This window comes from Phaethon lepturus, unplaced genomic scaffold (genome assembly GCF_000687285.1).
Source record: "Phaethon lepturus isolate BGI_N335 unplaced genomic scaffold, ASM68728v1 scaffold2368, whole genome shotgun sequence".
NCBI lineage: Eukaryota > Metazoa > Chordata > Aves > Phaethontiformes > Phaethontidae > Phaethon > Phaethon lepturus.
Genome location: NW_010555309.1, coordinates 1032 through 25071, shown reverse-complemented (window position 1 = coordinate 25071; position 24040 = coordinate 1032). Strand labels below are relative to the sequence as shown.

General features: G+C 37.6%; 1 protein-coding gene across 1 annotated transcript; it reads right to left on the bottom strand.

The window, feature by feature from the left end:
- Positions 1-743: 743 nt before the first annotated feature.
- On the bottom strand, positions 744-22813 carry NAF1 (nuclear assembly factor 1 ribonucleoprotein; the record flags this gene model as incomplete). Its single annotated transcript, XM_010292097.1, has 7 exons — positions 744-1150; positions 4631-4736; positions 9716-9767; positions 13573-13733; positions 14790-14872; positions 19475-19568; positions 22675-22813. Coding segments are annotated over 7 exons (1042 nt in total), but the record flags the coding sequence as incomplete, so codon positions are not given.
- Between the last annotated feature and the right edge of the window lie 1227 nt (positions 22814-24040).

Below are 24040 nucleotides of genomic sequence, written 5' to 3'. Positions count from 1 at the left end.
ATGCAGTTTTACTTCCTAAAATTAATTGCAAAACATAAATTGATCTTCTATAGCTATTGTAGGACACTGTATCTGACAGTAATTCAGCTGCTGGTCCAACTTCTGATCTAGGTACTCCAGCTATTTAAAAACAGACTACCCAGCTCCAGTCTTTTAGTTAATATGACATATTAAAAGTTGGATAACAGGAATTACGTAACTCCTGTTACATATAAGTTGGATAACACCTTATATAAACAGTTGCAAACCTAGCTTAAAAATTAGGTGTCAGGTTTTTAGTTTCCATGCGAGTAGATCTCAAAATTTACAGAAATTGAGAAAAGTGTTTAGCATAGCAATATACAACCATGCTAAAAATCTTAAAATACCATCTTTGACATATCCTCATCACTATCAGACATTAGTTACATAATCTCAAGTTTATTACAGAATAGATTTCCACCACTACATTACAATCTCCGAAAGGTTTATATTTATCATCCCAAACTAGTAGATATTATAAAAATAAACCATTATTTAGTATTTGGTTATTTTTACCATACAGGGTTTTTGTTTTTTTTTTTGAAAAAGACAACATATATAGAAAAAACAGTTTTCTACAGATGTCTCACAAGGCATCAAATTCTGCATTCATTCTATTGTTGCAGAAAAACGAAGCATCTCCAAAATAAGGGAATACCATCTTGACAGCCTGCTCTTCCTCCCTTTAAACTGCAACACTTCGTATGCATATTTATGGAAACTTAGTAAGGCCTGAACTGAGAAGGATGGCTATCTGGAGGAGGTGGAGGTGGCGGCAAAAATGGATATGATGAGTTGTACATGTTTGGGCCTGTCCAAATCATATTCAGATTTGAAGGTGGAAGGTGAAATTGATGCATCTCATTAACAGAATCAAAAACTGGAGGAGGAAAGGGATACTGTTGCATCATTGGGTTTTCTTTTCTATGAGGCTGTGGGAACACTGGAGATTCCTGATGTATCCTGTTGTCTGAAGAGTATAGCTGTGATGGTCTTGCTTGTGGTCTCAAAAAACCTGGAGGGCCTGATGGAGGAGGAAATGGATCCCTGGAGAAGCCTCTGCCACGGTATCCCCTCGAATAACTTGAAGCAGGCTGTTGCATTGATTGATGAAGTCCTTTATTCTCACCTTAAAAAAAAAACAAAACAACAAAAAACCCACCACACATTTTTATTATTTTGGAAAGATTAAGTTCAATCCTCACAGATCTTTCAACCTGAAGTCAAGGAAACTTGAAAAGTGAGCTTAGCCACAAATAATACTGGCAAATAATACATTAACAAAAAAAAACCACTGGCAAGTCTACTGTTTAGTGACTCATCTTGATTTATTAGAGTAATATAGAAAGAAAGATCCAGAGGGTTGCAAATTCAGTCATTAAAAAAATAAATTTCACTTTCTTCCCCTCCAGGTATTTTCATTTGTATTAATGAATCACAGGAACAATCAGACAGAGTATTTTGGAAGCTTTGGTTTAAAACAAGATTTAAAAGCAACACATTTTAAAACCAAAGTTAAATCAACACTGCATTACACTAAAGCAGTATACAGCCTTCAAACCTGAGTTGATATTACAGCACAGACACAGGACACAAGAAATTATTCAATACTAATAAATAAAATTAACTTACTCCACCAGAAAAAAAGGCCCCTGTTACCTTTAACCAATTAGCTTTCAGCATTCATCTTTCAAAGATGGATTTTTCCCTGTACAGGTCACTGTAAGCATATATTTAAGCTTCATAATAAATGTACTGCCACTGTACATAATACTGTAAGAGTATTAATGGAGTAAGTGCTATATAATTAAAAGCACAGAATTATTAAAAATGTTCCAAAGAGCTGCTAAGATGTTCAAAAGGCTGTAGAATCTAAACCTAAACATGATCTCTAAAGGATTTTAGGGCTAGAAGCAAAAACGTATTTAGGGACATAACACCGCATAGAATCACTGAATTTTAAGAACCCATGTAGACCTAATCCTTGGCACTAGACTACAGAGAAACATTTTCATCTTTGAAAAGCTAAGTCTGGAAAAGTAGTTGAATATCAAAATTCCTACTCATTTTCATGGGGGATTAGAATTCAGATTCCTTTGGTGCATGCAGTCCTCTCAGAAGCACTGAAGTGAAAATACTTGAATGAATATTTTTGTTCTCTCTTCTACCAAAGACTGTAACAACAAGCCAATTTTAATATACTTAATATGCAATCAAGCAAAACTCCAGCTGAGACAGAGTTTGCGCCTCAATTTGCCACATATCCTTGTTGCTGAATTCCACAGCCAAACTAAATTGCACACAATGTCAATTTATACCATGTTATTTACAGAAAAACACAGCAAATCATAACCCATACTCCCTTGACAGATTGAGACAGTTCCTCCTATTGTGTTCTCAGTTATGGAACATAGTTCAGTAGCAGCCTCAGCAATCCCTAGGCAAAGGCAGGGCTGCAATAAGCATGGCAGAATAAGGATATGGGGTGATATATGCCGTATGCTAGATAAGCAGAAATCAGAAGAGAAAATAACTATCGGCAATGAAGGGAAATTGTGGCACAATTCAGATCCTTCCTTACAGAAGAACTGTCAAAACCATACAGCAAAAGCCAGTCCAAGAAAGATCGCAGCTTTACTAAAGGGTACAAGGGAGACATGTACCGTATAGAGAGTAAAACGGTTAACAGGGCAGTTATTGACTTCCCAGCTCAAGATAAAAGGGGTTCAGTGGGGTGCAATGTGTAGCAGCTTTACAAAGAAAGAGCAAACTCACAGAAGGAGTCAATCCAAGAAAATCAATGGGGGGAAGCACTGTGCTGCAGACAGATGAAGCAACCCGATATGTAAGCAGTAAAGAGGGGAGGCGATGAGAGACAGTAGTATTTACAAGGAGTGGTACAAAAGGCATACAACAAAAGCAGACCAGTGAGAACAGGGGAAAAAAGAGGGGTGAAAAAAAGAGATCCCATTTAAATTACTCAACCAGAATGGCAACCAAAAAGTAGACAGTTTTGTCAGTAAAGAGGCGTAAGACAAGACAGATAGGAAAATCTGGTTATTGCAAACAGAGCACAGAGCAGAGCTACAAGCATACACCTGGACAGATCTTGTCAACAGCAGGAGAAAGGAAGGTGAAGAAGGCTACATATATTATGAAAAACTATATATAGTTTATTGAATTACTATAGGTTTATGTAATGACCATGTTAGGTAAACAGAGAGGTTCTCAGTGGGCTACACAAGTAAGAGTTATTTTAAAGGAGTATTTCGATGCCATGGGTGAGGAAGAGCTTCCTTTTCAGATAGAGGAATAAATTCCTCATCTAAGACATGTGCCTTCTCCCTGATTTTCAAAAAAAGGGTTCCCACAAATTGCACATGGCCTTCCTCTATCTTCTCCCTGCACTCAAAGGCTTAAGCTGAACTTGGGCCCCAATAACCCCTGCAAGAAGCAAGATCTAAACTCCAAAAGGTGGCATCTATTCTATACACTCACTGTGTGTCGGCTGATGCTGTTGTAAGAGCCTTTGAATCCCTTCTGACAACTGTCCTGCGCCAATAATACCTCTCTTCCACAGTTTAATGGAAAAAAAACCCTTCATTTTCCTTTTAAAAAAAATTAAGGCATGTAGACACAAATTCACAAATACAACTTTGAAAAGCACAGAAATACTTATTAACTGCATGAAAGCTCAATCATAGAACCATAGAATAGTTTGGGTTGGAACAGACCATTAAGGTCATCTAGTCCAACCCCACTGCAATAAGCAGGGACATCTTCAACTACATCAGGTTGCTCAGAGACCCGTCCAACCTGACCTTGGATGTTGCCAGGGTTGGGGCATCTACCACCTCTCTGGGCAACCTGTGCCAGTGTTTCACCACCCTTGTTATGAAAAATTTCTTCCTTGTATCTAGTCAAAATCTGCCCTCTTTTAGTCTAAAACCATTGCCCTTTGTTGTATCGCTACAGGCCCTGCTAAAAAGTCTGTCCCCATCTTTCGTAGAAGCCTCCTTTAAGTACTGGAAGGATGCAATAAGGTCTCCCTGCAGTCTTCTCTTCTCCAGGCTGAACAACCACAACTGTCTCAGCCTGTCCTTAGAGCAGAGTTGTTCCAGCCCTCTGATCATTTTTGTGGCCCTGCTCTGGACCTGCTCCAACAGGTCCTTGTCTTTCTTGTGCTGAGGGCTCCAGAGCTGGACACAGGACTCCAGGTGGGGTCTCACCAGAGCGGAGTAGAGGGGCAGAATCACCTCCCTCAACCTGCTGGACACGCTTCTTTTGATGCAGCCCAGGCTATGGTTAGCCTTTTGGGCTGCGAGTGCCCATTGCCAGCTCATGTCCAGCTTTTTATCCACTAGTACCCCCAAGTCCTTCTCGGCAGGGCTGCTCTCAATCCCTTCACCCCCCAGCCTGTGTTGATATCAGGGGTTGCCCTGATCCAGGTGCAGGACCCAGCATTTGGCCTTGTTGAACCTCATGAGGTTCACTCAGGCCCATTCCTTGAACTTGCCCAAGATCCTCTATATATCATTAAGATAGATATCATTGAGTATTTCAAACTCAGTTTAATAGATAAAAGCATTCTCCCATAGCATTCACTCACTTGATGCATTTGTTTCCGATTTGAGTTTCTTCCTTCCTTGACTTTGAGGCTTCTTTTTCTTCTGTTTTGCCTCTCTCTCTTTTTCATCATCGCTGAAATCCAAGGCCTGGTTTAATTAAAAAAAAAAAAGCCATAAAAAGACTGCACAGAGAACTTCAGTTCTAGCAGTAAATGACTATTTAGAAAACAATCCATCCTGTAGTCAGCTTCAAAGAATATTAAAGCTGCACTTTCCTATTTTGCATTCAAAGAGCCATCGTGTGTTCAGATGGCTTCTCAACACAATAAAAAAACTTGACACTCCACAAATTACACAATACTCAGTTATTCCTTCTAATTTTCCTAGAACAGCAACATTCAAGTACTGAACACAAATTTATGATTGTCTAGATGTTAGTAAGAAAAAAACTGGGAATCTGAAGGAGCTGGCTTGCAAGATTGCAAGAAAAAGCTTTCAAAGGGCAAACTGCAGACTAGGTGAATTAAAATATGGATTTTTAAAATAAGTTAAAATTAATTTGGCAACCAATATTTAACTTAGCACAGTTAAACTACATTAAAAAGTATCTCTAGTCTGAAATTGTCACTAGATCAGAATTTTCTATAATATATTTAAAAACACTATTCCAGTTAAACTTGCAATAGCAATGTTATTCCAAAGGAATTTTCAGCTTTGGAGAATGTCATTTACAATAGATTCAATGTCACTGCAACATTTTGTTCTGTTACACAAGGTTTTGCTACATTTTGAATCCTAGCTTACATTTAGAATAAGGAAAAGTTATTAGTGACAGGAAAAAAATCTGTTCCCTGAAAAACAGCTCACTCATGTAACTTAAAAGGGTAGGGTTTGTTCCTACCCTCCCAATTCTGAAAGGAAGGGATTTGCTGCTTACTGATGTATCTCTATAGTATATAGAGAGCACAGGTCTCAAAAACACTGCACTAAAACAGTGCTAAAAAAGCCATGTAAAAGTTAATACTGAATACAACTATTTCCTCTTCTACATAACTGGATTACATTCTTGCTCAAAAGAGAGTCATAAGAAATACAAGATGATATATACCATGAAATCAAATCTTTCACTAACCCTGCTTTTTTCTAAGGACTTCAATATACCATCCTCCAGTAGAGCAGAAATAACAAACAGGTACCTTCTGTAGCTAGCTAATTTCCATGTAACATTCCATAAAAGCTGCCTCTCAGACAAATCACAGTTATCTGCTCCTGCTAGCCTTGCAGCATACAGATCACACTTCATCATCCTATGACCCCAAAGACACGGCCCAGAGAGATTGTATTACTGAGTCTACAGTTAACTTGGACTAATTACAAGCCTACCAGAAAAGGAACACTTACCATATACCTTAAAGTAGCAAGCACAAAAGGCCTAACATGGATTAATTTAATGTTGATAAAAAATAAAGCTTCACATTATCACAAAAAAGAACTGACTACAGCAACTGCATGCAGTTTACCATGGGAGCTGGCCAGAAAAGTTATAGAATCAGTTGCCAGCGGAGGGCTCTAAAAGAGTCTGGCTCTAAGAGACAATTTCAAGCATCAGTAGCATAAAATTTAATCTGCACCCTTGTCAACAGCTATTACCTTCACAGCAAAAGCTACTTTCTATCAGTTCATCAGCTATCACAGTTCAGGTATCTTAGTGTAAACTCTAACTGCTAGAGCTATCCAAAGATTATTCTAATTAAGAATTACAAGATGTTAGATGTGGTGTTTTCTCCAAAACAGAGCACATAGACATACCACAAAGTCAGAACAGCCACGGAAACAAAGGTGTCATAAAAATTAATAAAAAGGTTGCCCATCCTTGCCATCACTGATTTTGTTCAAGCTTCCTTCCCTCCTATAGTGAATTATCGTAAACCTCAAGTTCCCCTTGTACTTTCAGATTCTAACTTGCAGGTAACAGTATCATAATTAAGAAAAATCATAATAAAATAAATACCAACTTTGGAAAAAGCAATGAATCTGTATATGCAGAAGAGCTGACTGCTTGACTATATTTAGCCAAGTTTTAAAGTTACTTAGGTTCCTACAAGTTCAAATTACATATTTACAAGCTTATCTCCTGAAGAGCTTTAAAAAAATGACTAAGAAACAAACAAAAAGCCCACCATTAGCCAATAAGTACATTTTGTATCATCATCACTAGAAAATTGTTTGACAAAAGAAAGCTAAGAACAGCCAATAGTTTCTACGTATACATGGTCTTTCAAAGCCCTATTGATCACATACCTACACTCCAATTCTATGTAGCACTTCTAATTCTCAAATGATGATTCCCTGTGAGATGTCTCCCCAAGAAAGGCAATTTGCAGTCAGAACTGACAGACAAGCATTCTTTGAGAGAAGTTAACACTGCTCAGTTCAGTCCCATTTGTGGGAAGAAAAATAAAGGTGTTTCAAAATGCATCATCCACACCATCGTGGAAAAAGCAATACTCTGAGTTGACAGACTGCTACATCATTGCAGGACCTATCTTTTAAGCACAGAAAAGCCTGTGTCACAACATCTCTCCTTCAAGCAAGAACTAGACTGTGATAAGGACTGCAAATGCAAAAATTGATACTGTTCCTCACAGCGTCCTTCTGGACACATTGTCCAACTGTGGGATGAGTGGGTTCCTGGTACGCTGGTGGATGAAGAACTGGCTGAAGGGCAGACCTCAAAGGGTTGTCGCAAATGGGCTGGCAACTGGTTACCAGCAGTGTTCCTCAGAGTTCAATTCTAGGGCTGATTCTGTTCAATCTATTTATCAATGACCTGGATGTAGGAGTTGAATGCACCATTACTCTGGAGCCCCCAACATAAGGGCATGGACCTGCTGGAGCAAGTCCGGGGCGGGGGGGTCCCAAAGAAGATCAGAGGGCTTGAGCACCTCTCCTATGAAGACAGGCAGAGAGTTGGGGTCCTTCAGCTTAGAGAAGGTTCTGAGGAGACCTTACAGCAGCCTTCGAGTACCTGAAGGGAGCCTACAAGAAAGCTGGAGAAGGACTTTTTACAAGGGCATGTAGTGACAGGACAAGAGGTAATGGCTTTAAACTCAGAGGGTAGATTTAGATTAGATATAAGGGAGATATTCTTCACCATGAGGGTGGTGAGGCACTGGAACAGGTTGCCCAGAGAAGCTGTGGATGCCCCATCCCTGGAAGTGTTTAAGGCCAGGTTGGATGGGGCTTTGTGCAACCTGCTCTAGCAGCAAGTGTCCCAGCCCACGGCAGGGGGATTGGAACCAGGTGATCTTTAAAGGTCCCTTCAAACCCAAACCATTCTACGATCCTGCACCCAGGATGGAGTAACACCAGACACAAGTATAAATTGGGAGAGGAGTAGCTGAAGAGCAGCCCTGCAGAAAGGGATCTGGGGCTGCTGGTTGACAGCAAGCTCAGTATAAGTCAGTGTGCCCAGGCAGCCAAGAGGGCAAACTGCATCAAACACACTATAGTCAATCAAGAGAGGCAACTATCCTACTGTATTCAGCATTGGTGCAGCCTCACCTCAAGTACTGTGTGCAGTTCTGAGCCCCACAGTTTAAGAAGGATGTGAAGGTCCTTGGATGTATCCAGAGGGCGGCAACAAGCTGGTGAAAGGTAAAGGGCTGTCCATCCTATGAGGAGCAGCTCAGCACTTCAGGTGTGTCTAGTTTGGACAAAAGAAGGTTGAGGGGTGACCTCATTGCTCCATACAGCTTCCTGAGGAGGGGAAGTGGAGAGGGCGATGCCAATCTCTTCTTCCTGGTATCTAGTGATACGATGTATGGGAATGGTTCAAAGCTGCACCGGGGAGGTTTAGACCAGACATTAGGAAGCCTTTCTTTACCAAGAGGGTGGTCAAACACTGGAACAGGCTTCCTTAAGAGGTGGTCTGGTCAATGCTCCAAGCCCATCACTGTTTAAGAGGCATTTGGACAATGCCCTTAATAACATGCTTTATCTTTTGGTCAGCCCTGAATTGGTCAGACAGTTGAACTAGATGACTGTTGTAGGTTCCTTCCACCTCAAAGTCTAGCCTATTCTAAAAATTGGTTAGAACACTAAAGAAAAAAAAACTACACCACAAAAAAACACCTTTCCCACTTAATTATAGAGTAAGAAGCACATACTACATAGCTTTGAAATATGCAAGCTTTCGAAAGATTCAGAACAAGGAGATAGATATCTTTAGCATACTATGGTAGAAACAAGGCTTCTAGGAATTTCAGCTATTTTGGATTAGATAGACTTACAAGTAGAAATTGCAAGGAAAAGTGACTCAAGTGTTGAGCTAGAAAACAAGTCTCAATAAAACTATCTGCCTTGCAATTCTTATGGAAGAGAATAATCATGAAAAGCATAGTTAGAGTGGAGTTAAGGAGCACTAGACAGGAAGCCTGGATGTCACTGAAGAAATCTTTACAGATCCTAGCGTAAATTATATCAATGGTCATGAGGAGCTCCCACTTCTACATGATCCTGTATGACTGCCTTGTTATGGAAGAATCTCATCTCCTCTCATGGAACTAGTGTTTTATAGTAGCAAACAGTAGGGAAATCTTACTAAGAAACCATTCAAAGAATGCAACAGAGGCGGCATCAAGTTAATTTAACAGATTAGAGCAGACAGCTTAAACACCTAAGTAGTAGAGTTTGCAGAGTACTAGCAGGCCTTTAAAGACAAACAATTGCTTGTGGCAAGGTAAAAGACAAAGCTGCAGTGAAAGAACAGCAAGGACAAAAACTCCCTAGCAGAAGTAAAACTGTTAGGCAAAGCAAAAGCACTGCTACTCAAACTTGAACGGTCAGGTTGCCAAACATGTTCTTGAAGGACTACAGGAACTGAAGATAAAGATACACATCTTCCTCACTGCAAAAAGCAAGTAGAAAAGACAGCTAGTACTCTCTACACCGACTGTGAGGCCTCTCCAAGAATAGCATGACCTCCTTTTCAATGAAGAAAAGTAGTACATCCAACTCTTGCCTGTATTAAAAAAATATAGCTTGCTAATTACTCTGCACAGAAACTTGTGTAATCAATTAAACAAATTAATTAAAACCAGTTAAACTAAAACCCCCATAGTTACTTCAGGTGGTGGTTCTTGGTCATTCTTCCATGATGCATCTGAACCTTTTTCCCTAAAAGAAAAACAACACACACACATATTAGACAATCAAGATGAAGGAAGACAGTGTAAGGAAGGTATGAAACATCTCGTTTGAGTCACACAGTAGCAACATATTCTAGGTTAGAAATAATTTGCAAGAACTGTACTTTAACATCCAATACACCAGGAGCTGCCTGTTTTAAAAGAGGCATTTGTTTTTTAAAGTTGTTTCTAGTAGTAATGTATGTGTCATCTTAGAACTTCACTACATACATCACTTGAAAAAAACTTCCTACTTTGAGTGAAGACCAAACATTTCATACAACTAATATTAAGCTTTGATCAACACTCTCTCAACAGATCCTTCTGAACCTAAATTGCTTTGAACCTGAATTGAGGTGGTTCACTGCAACTTTCTTATGGTGACTAACTGCTGACCATAGTCATAAGCTTTCTTTATTCTTCTGATTTCAGAATGTATACCTCCAGTTAAAAAGGACAATGAACCAGTCTAGTAGGACACAGGCCTTAAGTGTAGCTATAGCCAAGTGAATTCAGAACAAAAAAAACCTCTAAGCTTGGTATACAATTGCATTAATATAGTGCTAGCTAGATAATTAGGTTTCATCTTTTAGTTTCTTGTAAATATAAATTAAAAAGCAAGGTAAAAGACATTTAAGGAAGCAAAAACTCAATCATCTTGCCTGACAAGCATCAAAATTAATTTGAAGTGGTATCATTTATTTTACCCATCACTTTAAGAACTTCACTAAAAATGAAGTGATTTCTTTGATTAGCAACAAATTTGTGGAATAAATTTAAATTATGCTGTTAAAGTCTGTGGAAGGTTTTTCCAGACTGATCAAAAACTTAAAATATTTTGGTCTGAAATGTCAAGAAACAATCCTTATCTATACAGACAAACTATATAAAATAATGCAATATTGAACCATACAGTTAAAAACACCAGCATGTCCAGTGTGAAAACTCTTCAATCAGTGCTCTAATAACCAAGGGGGTTTTTATGTATTCACTAAGTCAGCAACAATCAAGCAGCAATAGCTATTAAGTACATAATCACCAGCTGTAGGTAGCCTGGACTTAAGAAACCCTTAGTCAAAAGCTGCCTATGAGAAAGCTGGCAAGTCATCTGGAGGTACTTCATGCTTCAACACCTAACCATAAAACTGAAGCTCAATCTCTACATATCACTAGAAAACCATAAAGACACACCACCTTTGTGATTATAAACAAATCATATTAGTATGCAAGCCATTTTAAAGTTCAATTAGAAGAAAATGTTACAGGGAGGAAAGGAAGATAAGGCTCTATATGAGTAACTTCTCAGTTGCATAAAATTTTCTACCTATGCAAAAATGAAAAGTAACACTTGTTTTTTATTTTTTATGAACCAACTTCTTTGTTTTTGCTTCTCATCTTGTTATTTTGGGTCAATGCGTGCCTGCCAGAAATACCAGAGCACAGCAGAAACTCCAAGATCTGTGGTCATTAGGCAATATGTAGTACTATTGACTGCAAAATTTAAACCTTGTAAGTTCTTCAGGCAGCTTATCTCAGTCTCCCATAGCAGCCTTCCCCATTTCAGCAAAACACAAAACACTTTTCATGCTCTGAGATACCTAATAATCTTCTGCAAAGAACAAGACAGTAATTCTTTGATTTCTGAACTCATATACTGTAAGATCTGGAAGTCTAACAAAAGGTGAATCAGAGGAATCATGAAAATACACGTGCTTCAGAATTACTTTGTGTTTCAGGCAATACAATATAAATCTATTTTTAGCAACAAATTACTTTGCATTCAAGAAGTTTTATACTACACTTCCTTGTATTTTGTTATAAAGTGTAAGGCTTATTGATAGCACTGCAACTTTGTACAATGCAAGCAGATTGCATGCCAGATTTCAGAAGCTTCAAACTTAAGGTTTCTTTTAGATCTTAACCGCAATTCCTTTCCTTTCCAAAGTACCATCACAGTTTCGAGCAGCAGTTTTAAAACTTTAAGCTTATAATCCTCCACAGGCTGGTCTGCACACAATGAAACTAACAAAAAGCAGGAAATAAAAATCATTGGTCATCAAATTTGCAATCTGCTAAGGTCCAAAAGTCTTCTTGTGAAGCACTGACCAAAGCTCAAATTTTCTACTATCCATACCATCTTGGTTTCTTTATAGAGACATTACAGCACAGATCAGAAAACAAAATTCCTTATCCTTTCTTCAATGACACCCACTTTGTAAAAAGGCAGCTTCAACAAATATTACCAACTGCCTCACAAAAGCTTAAGAACCTTTACTGACAAAACTCAGAAATACCATTGTTTCAGTGAAACATAACTTAAATCACATTATTCAGAAATTATGTTTTATGTGAGATTAAATAGGTGTTCACAATGCTCATTTTAATACAGGGCAAGAAACAATGTCTGATGCACTCACTGTTCAGCTGCACTGATAAGTCACGACAGCGTGAAACATCTTACCTAGTGTTGAATTTTGTACCATATATGATAGTAACGTACTACCAAAAGACAAATAGTTCCCAAAACTAGTTGCAAAGCACGTAACAAACTAAAACATGAGTCTCACGTCTCAGATGCTGAGTATGGCACACAGTTACTGATGTAGTAAGCAGATGATTAAAGTCTGTGCAGTTACTGTGCTAAGCAAAGTTTAACGGCACAAATCAAAGACCAGCTGGCATCAAAACACTGCAGAAAAACAAACAAGCAGCAGAATGAGAAAGTGATCTATTTTGGTCTTCACTGAAAGAAAAAAAATGCTTATTGCTTCCACAGAAATGGGAAAGAAAGGAGAAAAAAAACACACTCCTGCAGGCCTGGCCACATGTATGACTAAAGAAAAAAATTATTCAGTATGAATACTGGCAGAGTTGCAAGTAATGCAGACACTAGTATTTTTGGCTATAGTTAGAAAAAATTTTCAAGTCAGATAAGAACTTATCCTAATAAATGGAGACTAAGTCACTTATATGACAAAGGACATTTTAAAACTGTAGTTATTTCAGACAATTATTCATCAATAATTAGAACACTAATGTCTAGCAGTCCTTTACTGTGCTTTATTTCTTATTCTGTATCTAAGTACACTTCCTTTTAAATGGCAACAAGTCCTATTCATACATGCTACCTTCCTCAGGCAGACTTGGACACACAAATACGATTGAGAAGTCTCTGAACTTCATACTACGTTGCCACTCAAATCCCTCCCCTCTCCCAAATTTACAGCAGGTAATTTTCATATGGAATTGTTATTCTCCAACTGCAGAACAGATTTATTGATAACTAAATTTCAGTTCTGGCCTTGTAACATGAAATAAAAATAGTAAGTAAAACTTGTACAAAATTCAAAGAAGTTTATTATTAAGTTATGAAATTAAACAAGAATCTGCAGAACAACAAACTCCAGAAAGTTCAGCTTGCAAAACCCATACATGTGTATGTATATGAAAGGGTGTGGGGAAGGGAAGTATCAATGAATTTTTTTCTGGTTACGACATTTTAGGTAACACAGCAACATGAGAAGAAAGCAAGCTTAATATTAAATTTAATAAGAAGCTACTAAACTTCAGTAATTATAACACTTTAGAAGCTTGTAGTTTACAGCTACTCTGTACTGTTCTGAAAGGCAAAACCTTGTTATTACAACACAGTTGAGAATACCTAAAAAAAAGAAAAGTTTTAGTATCAAGCTTAGTCCTACAGTTTCTCACTCAAGGTTAAACTTTAATCCAGGATTTTTAGCAATGTTAAAAAAAACAACATTATAACCAGATTGAGAAGAAGTCAGACTCACTGTTTTAGTTTCTCTGCAAATATATACTGGGTGAAGTCCTCCACTGATGGAGCAAAATACATGCTATCTTGCACATTAATACCTTGTGCTTTGATATGCTCAGAGCTGTTAAATCTTAACACGTAAAAGGGATGTAAAACAGGACCAAATATCTCAAATATCTGAAACACAAACAAAATTAAAATGTTTAAATAAGCCATCAAGAGTAGATAGCTAATTTCATTGTAAACAACCATAAACCTAAGATGCTTTGTATTCAAGTTTGATATATTCTTCACAATGCAGCATGAAATAGTTACTTTCATGCTTTAGTTTTATTAGCACATGTTGTTTGACAGTATTTCCCCAGCTGCTGTTTAAGTCATAATGTGGAAAAGCAAGTTCTCACATGTCGATGTTGCCTTCACCCACCCAACTGCACTGCTTTCACTGTCTGCTTCCTCTACTTTAGTAATCTTTCCTTATGTCAGATCTCTGTTCTTCTCTCTCCATTATGCTTTTAAACTTCTTACACCTGGAACAATCTCCTGATCACTTATTCCTCACAATTCATCTTTACAAGACACCTTTATATCAGTTCCCCTGTCTGCTCCCCAGTTCCATGGAGAGCAAAGAATTCTGAGATGTTGTACTGAACAGCTACAATTTCAGGCTGTGTTTTTTTGTTTCACTCGCATCTAGCATTCAAAGCTATTATAGCAGCAACTGCTCTAGATGATGGTTTTCCTTCCCCAGAAAACATACAAAATTCAATGCAACACCCCTCTCAGCAAACATTCTTCATTATACTTGCATAAAGCACACACTGGCCTTAAACTGGAACAGCACAGCTTAGACATGTAAACATTCCCCACTTTTCCTGAAACTTGACTCTAATTTCTCCAATCTTTGCCCCCAACTCCTGGCAATAAAAGAGTACAGCCTGTTATTCAAGACATCATATACCTGAAAGCAACCTCTCCCTCTCCACAAGCACTCTCAGAAAATAGCAGAAACTCATCACGCATTTTAATTCTGTAAGGATGCAACAAATTCCAAGTTAGGAATTTGAGATTAAAAAAATAGATGACTACAGCAAGAATCAAAAGCAGAAAGGAAAATTACATATCAAGGAAACATAGCCTTTCATTTAGTTGACTTCAGTGCTACTTGTTGGAACATAAACAAATACTTTGAATTTTATATTAGAATAACAGGTTTTTATGCTTTACACACACCTTTCCTGCTGCTTGCCGATCTTCTTTAAAAATTATGCTTTCCTCATTTACTGGAGGTAGGCCTCTCAGTGATTCAACTATTACTAAAATGGGGGGGGAAAAAAATCAATTAGAACTTTGTTTCAACAGCAGTATACAGTATATTGCAGAGAAACTTAACAAACTACTCCATTATTTGTCTACAAAAGTTCATAGAGCTTCACCTGAAAATTCTTGCACACACACAAAGCTACTTACAATCACACACCCGTTCTCCAATGATATACCAAAGCTAAGATTTACGCTTGTTTACAGAATTATTGTTCTCTAGGGTGGAGGAAGAAAGAAGACCAGATAATAGGTACAAAAGAGGTATCTCAGATATGTATGGGAGATACCCATTGTATTTACCCAGGATGTTTCTTAAATAAGTCCATAGCAACTGAATTTAAAAAAAAGTATGTTTTTTTGAGTGCAGATATATTCTGCCGCCTTAGTATTCCAAATTAAATTCTCCTTGTAAAAACGAATGGGAGATGGTTATTCATTGTAACTTCCCCCAGTAAGTCATAAGAATCAGACCAGAACACAAAAGATGTCCAGCAGTCCAGTCACAGTAACTACTGGTGGTGTCATTGAGGTATGCAGATAAACAATTTGAAACACCTTTCCACCATTCAACGTCATGTAATAGTCTCATACTACATTTGGGCCTAATCCATGATTAAGGATGTTATGAGTGGTCAGAGCAAGCAAGTCATTCTAGTAGCTCAAAATATGAACTCTTAACACTTAGTAGACTTCAACACTTATAAACAGACACAGAAGCATGCTCTTCCATTAAATACATAATTTGATATACAGGCTACTTCATTTTTAGGTTTTCCAGATTCAGAGACATAAAGAGCTTATTCTTTCCTGTAATCTTTAGAGTACTTCACTTCCTTTTTTGATAGTAGTTCACATTTGTTGCTTTAGTCTACAGAAATAGCAGGAATTCATTCAGGCCTAGCAGCATTACACTCAATAATTCTGATTCTGAAGGTAATCTTTTCTACCTCTAAAACAACAGAACGCTCAACTAAGCATTCTCAATGCCTCTCCAGCATCAAAAAGTCATCAAGCACTTAGTGTCACTCAGACTCCAACAAAAACTAACAAGATTATCACTGCTAAACCTACATAACAGGACTTAAAGCAATAAACACCTCATCAAGCTAAAACTGCAGCTTTGCTATGATTTCTATCTGCAAATACCTTGTGACATGCCAAGCAAGGCTGTGACAATGCTACAGCCTTAATAGTTCTCTGAATTTCAAGAGAAGTAGAGAAATCACTTGATTTTTTGCCTACCTGTAAGATAAAATATATAGTGAAAGAACCCAATGTGTTGCTTAACCCTCATGAGAAATATACCTTAGCATAAAAAAAGGAACAAAAAACCCAAACAAACAAAACAAAAACCATACACCAAAAACTCTCAAAGGATGCTCTCAACTTGATTGATCATGCACAGCCCCCAGTCTTCCAGCAGGGTAAGGAAAATGTTCTGAAAACATAAGTCATGCCAGTCCCATGAAACACAGGAGAAACATTATTGCCTACAGCCTCTTTGACTTATAGCTCCCCCTACCCCAACCCACCCAAAATCCTCAGCTTCCACATTCCAGGGCACAAAGTGCAGCCCCAGGGCAGGTTGCTCATATATACCAAAGCTGTTTACTTTCCAGGCTACAACCCACACACTGAATTTTTCCTTTCTCTTTAAGTACCTTGAAGCAAAATATAGCAAAAGTTCTGTTTAAATTCTGACACACTGAGCACAAATTAATGTTCACAGAAAGTCATCTTGCTTTTAGCTAGTGTGAAAAGCAAGCATGCATCTATACTGTTCTAGTCTTAAATTCACCTCATAGTATGAAACAGCCAACTTACAGGTATCATGCACTGCAGACTGATGAACCTGGAAGCTTGCTACAGAGAACAGCAGTGACTTCCGATACATCAAGGGGACAGAAAGTGCTTAGGATACTGATAGTTGTGCCAAAATAATATTTGTGATTTCCAAATAAGACCTCAACTCCCCTCATACCACATATAAACCTTGTAATCACAGATATCAATTTAGCTCAAAAATCAAAAAAACACCCACAATTAGCTAGCAGAATCCCTAATATGGCCACAGCTCCATTGAAATTGAGGCCAGACACCTGTTGCCAGAAGAACAGAAAAGAAAACATGTAGAAAGAAGAGGTTATAAAGCAAGACAGTAAAAGCAGAAAAATAACAGGTATGTTGGGGTTTAGTCTATTCTTACAGCTTTATTTCATGTATGATTATTAGTCCGTCTTCTAACTTTCACCAACCAATCTAAATTCAACAATTCATACATTCCAGTTACACAGAGTAGAATACAGACTTGAGAATTCACCTACCAGCAAACTGACAGGATTTGAAAAAGTTATATGAACCTTTATGAAGGAGGATTAGAAATTAAGGATGGTTTTCAACACTGAAGTCTTTTTAAATAAAGCTTTTTTTACATTCATGTACTATATCAAAAATAAGAACAATTGCAAACTATGATTCAACCATTTCTCTTTTAACTTACTGCCATTTTGGCTAAAAACAGCCTTCCTGAAGTCCCCATGATTATCAATAATGATTATTATTATTATTGATCGAGTGCACCCTCAGCAAGTTTGCAGACAACACCAAGCTGTGTGGTGTGGTTGATACGCCTGAGGGATGGGATGCCATCAACAGGGACCTGGACAGGCTCGAGGAATGGGCCTGAGTGAAGCTCAAGAGGTTCAACAAGGCCAAGTGCAGGGTCTTGGCACCTGCGTTGGGGCAACCCCCCGGTATCAGCACAGGCTGTGGGATGAAGGGATTGAGAGCAGCCCTGCCGAGAAGGACTTGGGGGTACTAGTGGATGAAAAGCCGGACATGGGCACTCACAGCCCAGAATGCAAACCACCACCTGGTTTGCATACAAAGAAGCACGGCCAGCAGGTCAAGGGCAGTGATTCTGCCCCTCTACTTCACTCTGCTGAGACCCCACCTGCAGTACTGCATCCAGCTCTGGAGCCCTCAGCACAGGAAAGACATGGACCTGTTGGAGCGGGTCCAGAGCAGGGCCACAAAAATGGTCACAGGGCTGGAACAGCTCTCCTGTGAGGACAGGTTGAGTGAGTTGTGGTTGTTCAGCCTGGAGAAGAGAAGACTGCAGGGAGATCTTACTGCAGCCTGCCAGTACTTAAAGGTGGCTTATAAGAAAGACGGGACAGACTTTTTAGCAGGGCCTGTTGCAACAGAGCAAGAGGTAATGGCTTTAAGCTGGAAGAGGGTAGATTTAGACTAGATAGAAGGAAGACATTTTTCACAATGAGGGTGGTAAAACACTGGCACAGGTTGCCCAGAGAGGTGGTGGATGCCCCATCCCTGGAAACATTCAAGGTCAGGTTGGACGGGGCTCTGAGCAACCTGATCTAGTTGAAGATGTTCCTGCTCATTGCAGTGGGGTTGGACTAGATGACCTTAAAAGGTTTCTGTGCCCTTTCTTGCTTATCGATCAAAGTAGAACAAGATGACAATGACCAGATTACTACCTTCCACACTCTCTAACCAGCCTCCTGCACATGAATGAAATCAAACCTAACTCCAAACCAACAAAAACGACAGAAATACTGTGAAAGAATTTCCTGGATTACCTATAGTCTTTTACAATAAAATTACACTTAATAAATAAATATACACTTAACAGTAAAGGCTACTTGCTTTAATTCTTTTGTACCCCACTAAACTTAAATACTTTAATTTCAAAATTGAACTGAATTTCTAATTTTCTTAAGAAAATCGGTTTAAAAGTAGTTCAAGCAGAATGGAACACTTGAAATAAGCTTAAATACAAACATACTATGGATATATTTTATTAATACCAGTTTCAGCAAAACTTTGATTTCACCTATCAAAAACTGAGGTCCCAGGCAGATCTGAAGAGGTCCCTAAATGCACATTGCCTGCAGTTAAGCTTACATCCATTGTATGTCTCAATCCCATTAAGCTTACCCTCCAGCACCTTATATCATGTTAGTCATGCTGTCCAATGACTGCTGACAGGAGCAGCATTTATTTGGTCAAGGTATGCAATGAATTGAAGTTCAAAGAATTCAAAAACTAACATAATAATATACCAATTACCCAAGCACTGCTCCACTGCCTAAAGAAATAAGTCTTTTTCCTGTACTCTTATATTAACAAGCAAGCACTTGGACTGCATTGTACTGCATCTGTGCTGTCAGTTACATGCCTCCTGTACCTTTACAGACAATTCAAATATAGCATGTACAACCAGAAGATTTCTTAAAATACTGTAAATGTTCAATCTTATTGTTGCCAGCAGTAATATAAAGATCATAACACACGGTGAAGAAACGTTTTTTTATAAAAAAATTAGAACATGAAAGTCACACAGAAACACATGGAGAATAGTCATAGTATGCTACATCTTCTGAAGATGTAAGCCAACTAAAAGGGAATTCAACACAGATGTCATTTAGTAGTCCGAGTTCAATCAGCAACCCACTACCCCTGAAATAGAATGCTGCAGTACTGACGCATTGAGGGAACAGTTAAGTACGCAATTAATGCGGAAGTATACAAAAGTTATTTTAATTAAAAACAAAGCAAACAATCTTGCCTACCTAACTGCTCAATGATGCTGGAAACTGTCCCAAAGAGCTTCAGTTCAACATCATCAGGCAAAATTATTGATAATTCTTCAACAGGAGGCAGTTCCTGAAAATATCAAGTCCATGTTCAGAATACAATCTCGTCACACAAATACATTCATCACTTTATTGCTGCTTAAATTTGACAATCAGAAAAACCTTCTAACATTTTGAAGATTTAATTAAAAATAAATCTAGTTTGATATGTCTCTTTCAGGATAATTCTAAATGAACTCATCTTGGAGGAATGTCACTTTTGAAGACAGCTTTTCTATTGAGACACTACATATTTCCATTGCAACTAAAGTAGAAGCCAATTTTATTCAACTGGAGAAAACCAACAACTGACAGACATTTTGTTCATCTTTTTGAACTTTCAAGTTAGAGAAATTAAGTTCTATGTGCAACACAATAATTAAGATAATAATCAAAAAATCAGACAACCTGTAACCACATTCAATGCATGACAGAACAAAAATGTACGTAACAATTGATAAAATAGTATGAAATACACCAGTTATGTATCATCTGATTCAACAAAATGGTGTCTGTCCATTTATGCCATGACTCAGACCACTACAGAAGATGTGGAGATCACAACAACCTACAAAGAAAACTATTTTTAGCTAAAAGTTGTATTTGGTACAAAAGGATAATCATCAAGAACATTTTGGAAAAATGCACTGAACTTCAGATACACAAATGAGTATTGCACAAACAATATTCAAATTATAAACTTTTTTCCTCAAATATAATCATTAAAATTTGCTATCAAAGGCTGATTAACACCAAACTCATCATCCACCTCTAAGTTACGCATAAACTAAGATTTCTATGTGTATATACTATACTGCTGTGAATTCAGTATGGACTATACTGCATACAAGGTAAGGGCAACTAGAGTAAGAATTATCTTCAAATTCAACATCTTCTGAATTTGGAGGTAGAGTCCAAATCTTAGCACTGAACTGCACTTTTAATGGCCATCACCAGAAATAAAATCCCCCTCCAATAGAAGAAACTTGTCTTATCAAAACTTCACTTGATAATCTTCACTGTTAACAAAAGTGCTTAGAAAAGGCTTCTAGAGCAACTGAAAGACCAAACAGAGGCCAAGACTTTCCCAGATCATATAATACAGCGTTAAAGCCAAGATGTGAATTCAGACAGAAACACCACACCCTTCTACAGGACAGTAAATTTTCCAAGATTTAACCAACTTCACTGCTAAGACTTAACCGAGTCATGGATGCCAGAGCAAGTAAAAGGCCAAAGACCAGGAGGAAGAAAGCTAAAATTTTTATCATAAAACTCAAATTGGTAAACTGTACCATCTGTCATACTATATACAGTATCTGCCAATCCTACACTTCAAAGCAGGAGGTTTCTAAAACCATTCCACTAACACTCCTTCATAAGTGCAGGTTTTTTCCCCCCTAAGCACATATTCCAGCCACATACTTTCTTTAATATTTTCTTTTACCTTTGACCCATGCTTTAGCAAGTTAGCTGTTATTGGGGACTTTTGGGTACGAGACTAATCATCACGTTTCATTTTTTAATATCTACATTTTAATTTTCGAATTGTATTCCCTCAAATTTACATAAGACAATCTACAACATTTTCAAGTAGACTAATTCTATTACTGTAGAATGGCTTAGTACTAGGTGCAGCAAATAACGTAGTTGCTAGAACTTCTGTCCTTATTAATTATCACTTGCAAAAAGCTATAGCTTTACTGAACCAATGAAACTAATCAGACCAGTACTTAAAAGACAGACAATGTTTTGTAAACACTTGTACTTGAAGCTAGTAAACTAATGAGACAAAAGAGCAGATCAACAAAGCATTCAGACCAACATGAATTTTATTTAAATAATTGAGATAAAAAGTAAATAAAACCTGATAAGTACATCTATTTGAGCAAGGACTTTCATCCAAAAGTTCAATGCTGTAAAAAAAATGTTGTTAAAAAAGCACTTATAACAGTTCTACTATTAATCATACTTCAAAACTAAGTACATGTAAGCAGGAAATGCTCTGAAGTTTTACTCCTTCAGAATACAACGTTATGTGTGTTTCTCAATCTTTGATTAATTTCAGGAATAGAGGAATATCCTAACAGCTTTTCTTTACTCCAAGTAACTCTAGAGCAACAGTCTAAGAATTAACACACTCCTATCTCCTGTTGTTGCTACTACTAATGCATGTCAATGCCTCGGCCTTTCCAGCCATCTAGCACTTCATTACAAACTGTTGGAGAGTACTGAAGCAAAAGTAAATGTATCCAAACGTATCTGCTCTTCAGAGGTTTTTTTCTCTACCTTTCTAATAATTTCTTGTACCCTTCACCGGACTTGTTTCTCATTCCGGAAAGCATTTTTTATGAAGGGGAGAGATCTACAAAATAACAGATAAACAAACTGCTAACTATAATGTCAATTTACATTATATTATCCTTTTCTATGTAATCCATTACAAATGATGCACAGCTAATCATCCGTTAGCTGATTACTACTAAAACTCACTCCTTTAAACCACTTAATTTCGAGATAATGAGTAACAATGGCAGCAATACTTAATGAGTATTTATGAGAACCAAAAAGACAGTATCTTGATGCAAATTAAAGGTACTGATCTGCAATACATAAACCAGTGCTATACCAAAAATTGTGGTATAAAACAAATACAAACCACTTCTATGACCACTCTAATAATTTTGCCTAAGTGAGTAGAGGCAATGCAATCTGAACCTCTGGGAGGCTTAATACAACATTCAAAATTTTTACCTCAAGACTAAACATATTTGAAACATGTCCGTAAGACATATCAGACCTTCAAGTCTCTCACACAGAGAAAGGATGATGAAAGCCTGCAATATACAAATAACAAAAGATGTACTAAAATATCCAGAAACTTATTTGTTTTCATTAATTACAACCGTGATTTCATACAAATATGAACCTAAAATGAGCTGCGAACCTCACTTCAGAGTGGTCTTAATACACTGAAAAAATAAGACATTTGGAGTTCCTAACTCTGCTATACCTGAACTAGTGTAAAAACGTACATTCAATCACTAAGTATTGCAATGACTTAAAAATACATTAAGTTAAAATATTTTAAGTTTCGTTAATAGAAAAAGGTTTAAAAGATACCACATTGTACTCACATCAATAGGCAACTCATCTTTTGTTTTAACACAGTAAGACCTGTTATCCTTCTCATTTGGATGATCATCTTCATCAGATACTGTTGAAGGAGAACATGAAGAGGAAGATGTAGTTGATGAACTATCTGAATCCGTATCACTGAATAAAACAAACATGGGAGTTAGAATATAGACTTCTACAATACAGATAAAAAGAGTGGCTAGATTATACATTTCTCAAATACCCTTCGTTACCAGATAGGTTTTCTTAAATTTATACATTTGTATACAGAAGAGCAGCATTCATTTCTGAACCTACAAGCCACTGGACAAGATCATACAAAAAAAAAATCTCATAAGAGTAGTAGCTTCAGGAATTCAGAGCAAATGCTAACTACAATGGCTTGTTTGTGTTCCCACTGTTTCACTGTTGAATGGTGCATGTGGCATGAGAGCAATCACCTCTCCAAGTTCACCTAGTCCAGTTTCTCCCGCTGGCTGCCCCATGCAAAAGTCCAGCACCAGCATTACTCCTTCTGTCAGACATACATGATAATCAGCATTTGGGACCTATGCTTCATCGGTCTGCAAGTGAAATGAGACACTAGAGTCTCAGGATGATCACTTCAGTATAGGTGCTGGATAAATACAGCCAAACTAGGACCACAATGTCTACGCACTATCAGCATATTTCCATTTTATGTACCACTTAAATTCCCAGTATTGAACATCACTTGATGTAACTGAGCACACCAAAATTTTCGAAGGTAAGGCACTAAGCTACCTTCTGTAGCTCACAGTCACTCTTCTTGTACGCTCCCAACATTAGCATAAAGCTAAGTGACAGTCAAGGAAATACTTATTCCAAGCAATGTATCTTGCACTATGAAGGTAAAAAAAACCCGACACTCTAATTTTTGCAGATATAAGGGATTAGATTCATAATTCATGGCCTGTCTGAATTTCCCTAGTACCCATTCACACAGATTAGTAATTTAATATTTCTCACTAGCACATGCATAAGGTATCTTTATTGTCTTAAGACTTTTAATATTTCAAGGGCACAGTAAGAAACCAGCCTTTATTCATGTCAACATGTTCCTTTTAGCAAAAGTCTTAAGTTCTTCAAGAGTTGGTGGAAGAAACAAACACATGGGGTAACTGATCCTGGTGACTGAAAACACACATTACAAGTCTTACACAAAAATACACTGAGACAAGCAAACTTTGGCAAAATTGCATCTATCCTTTCTTACCTGATCTGGCCAGTAACAAAGCAGCATTTAGAAACAAAGCGATAAATAAAATACAAAAACACAGTCCTCTCTAGATTCTTTGCTATTACATTGTCTCCTTCACAAACAAATGTATGGCTTTCAATTATCTG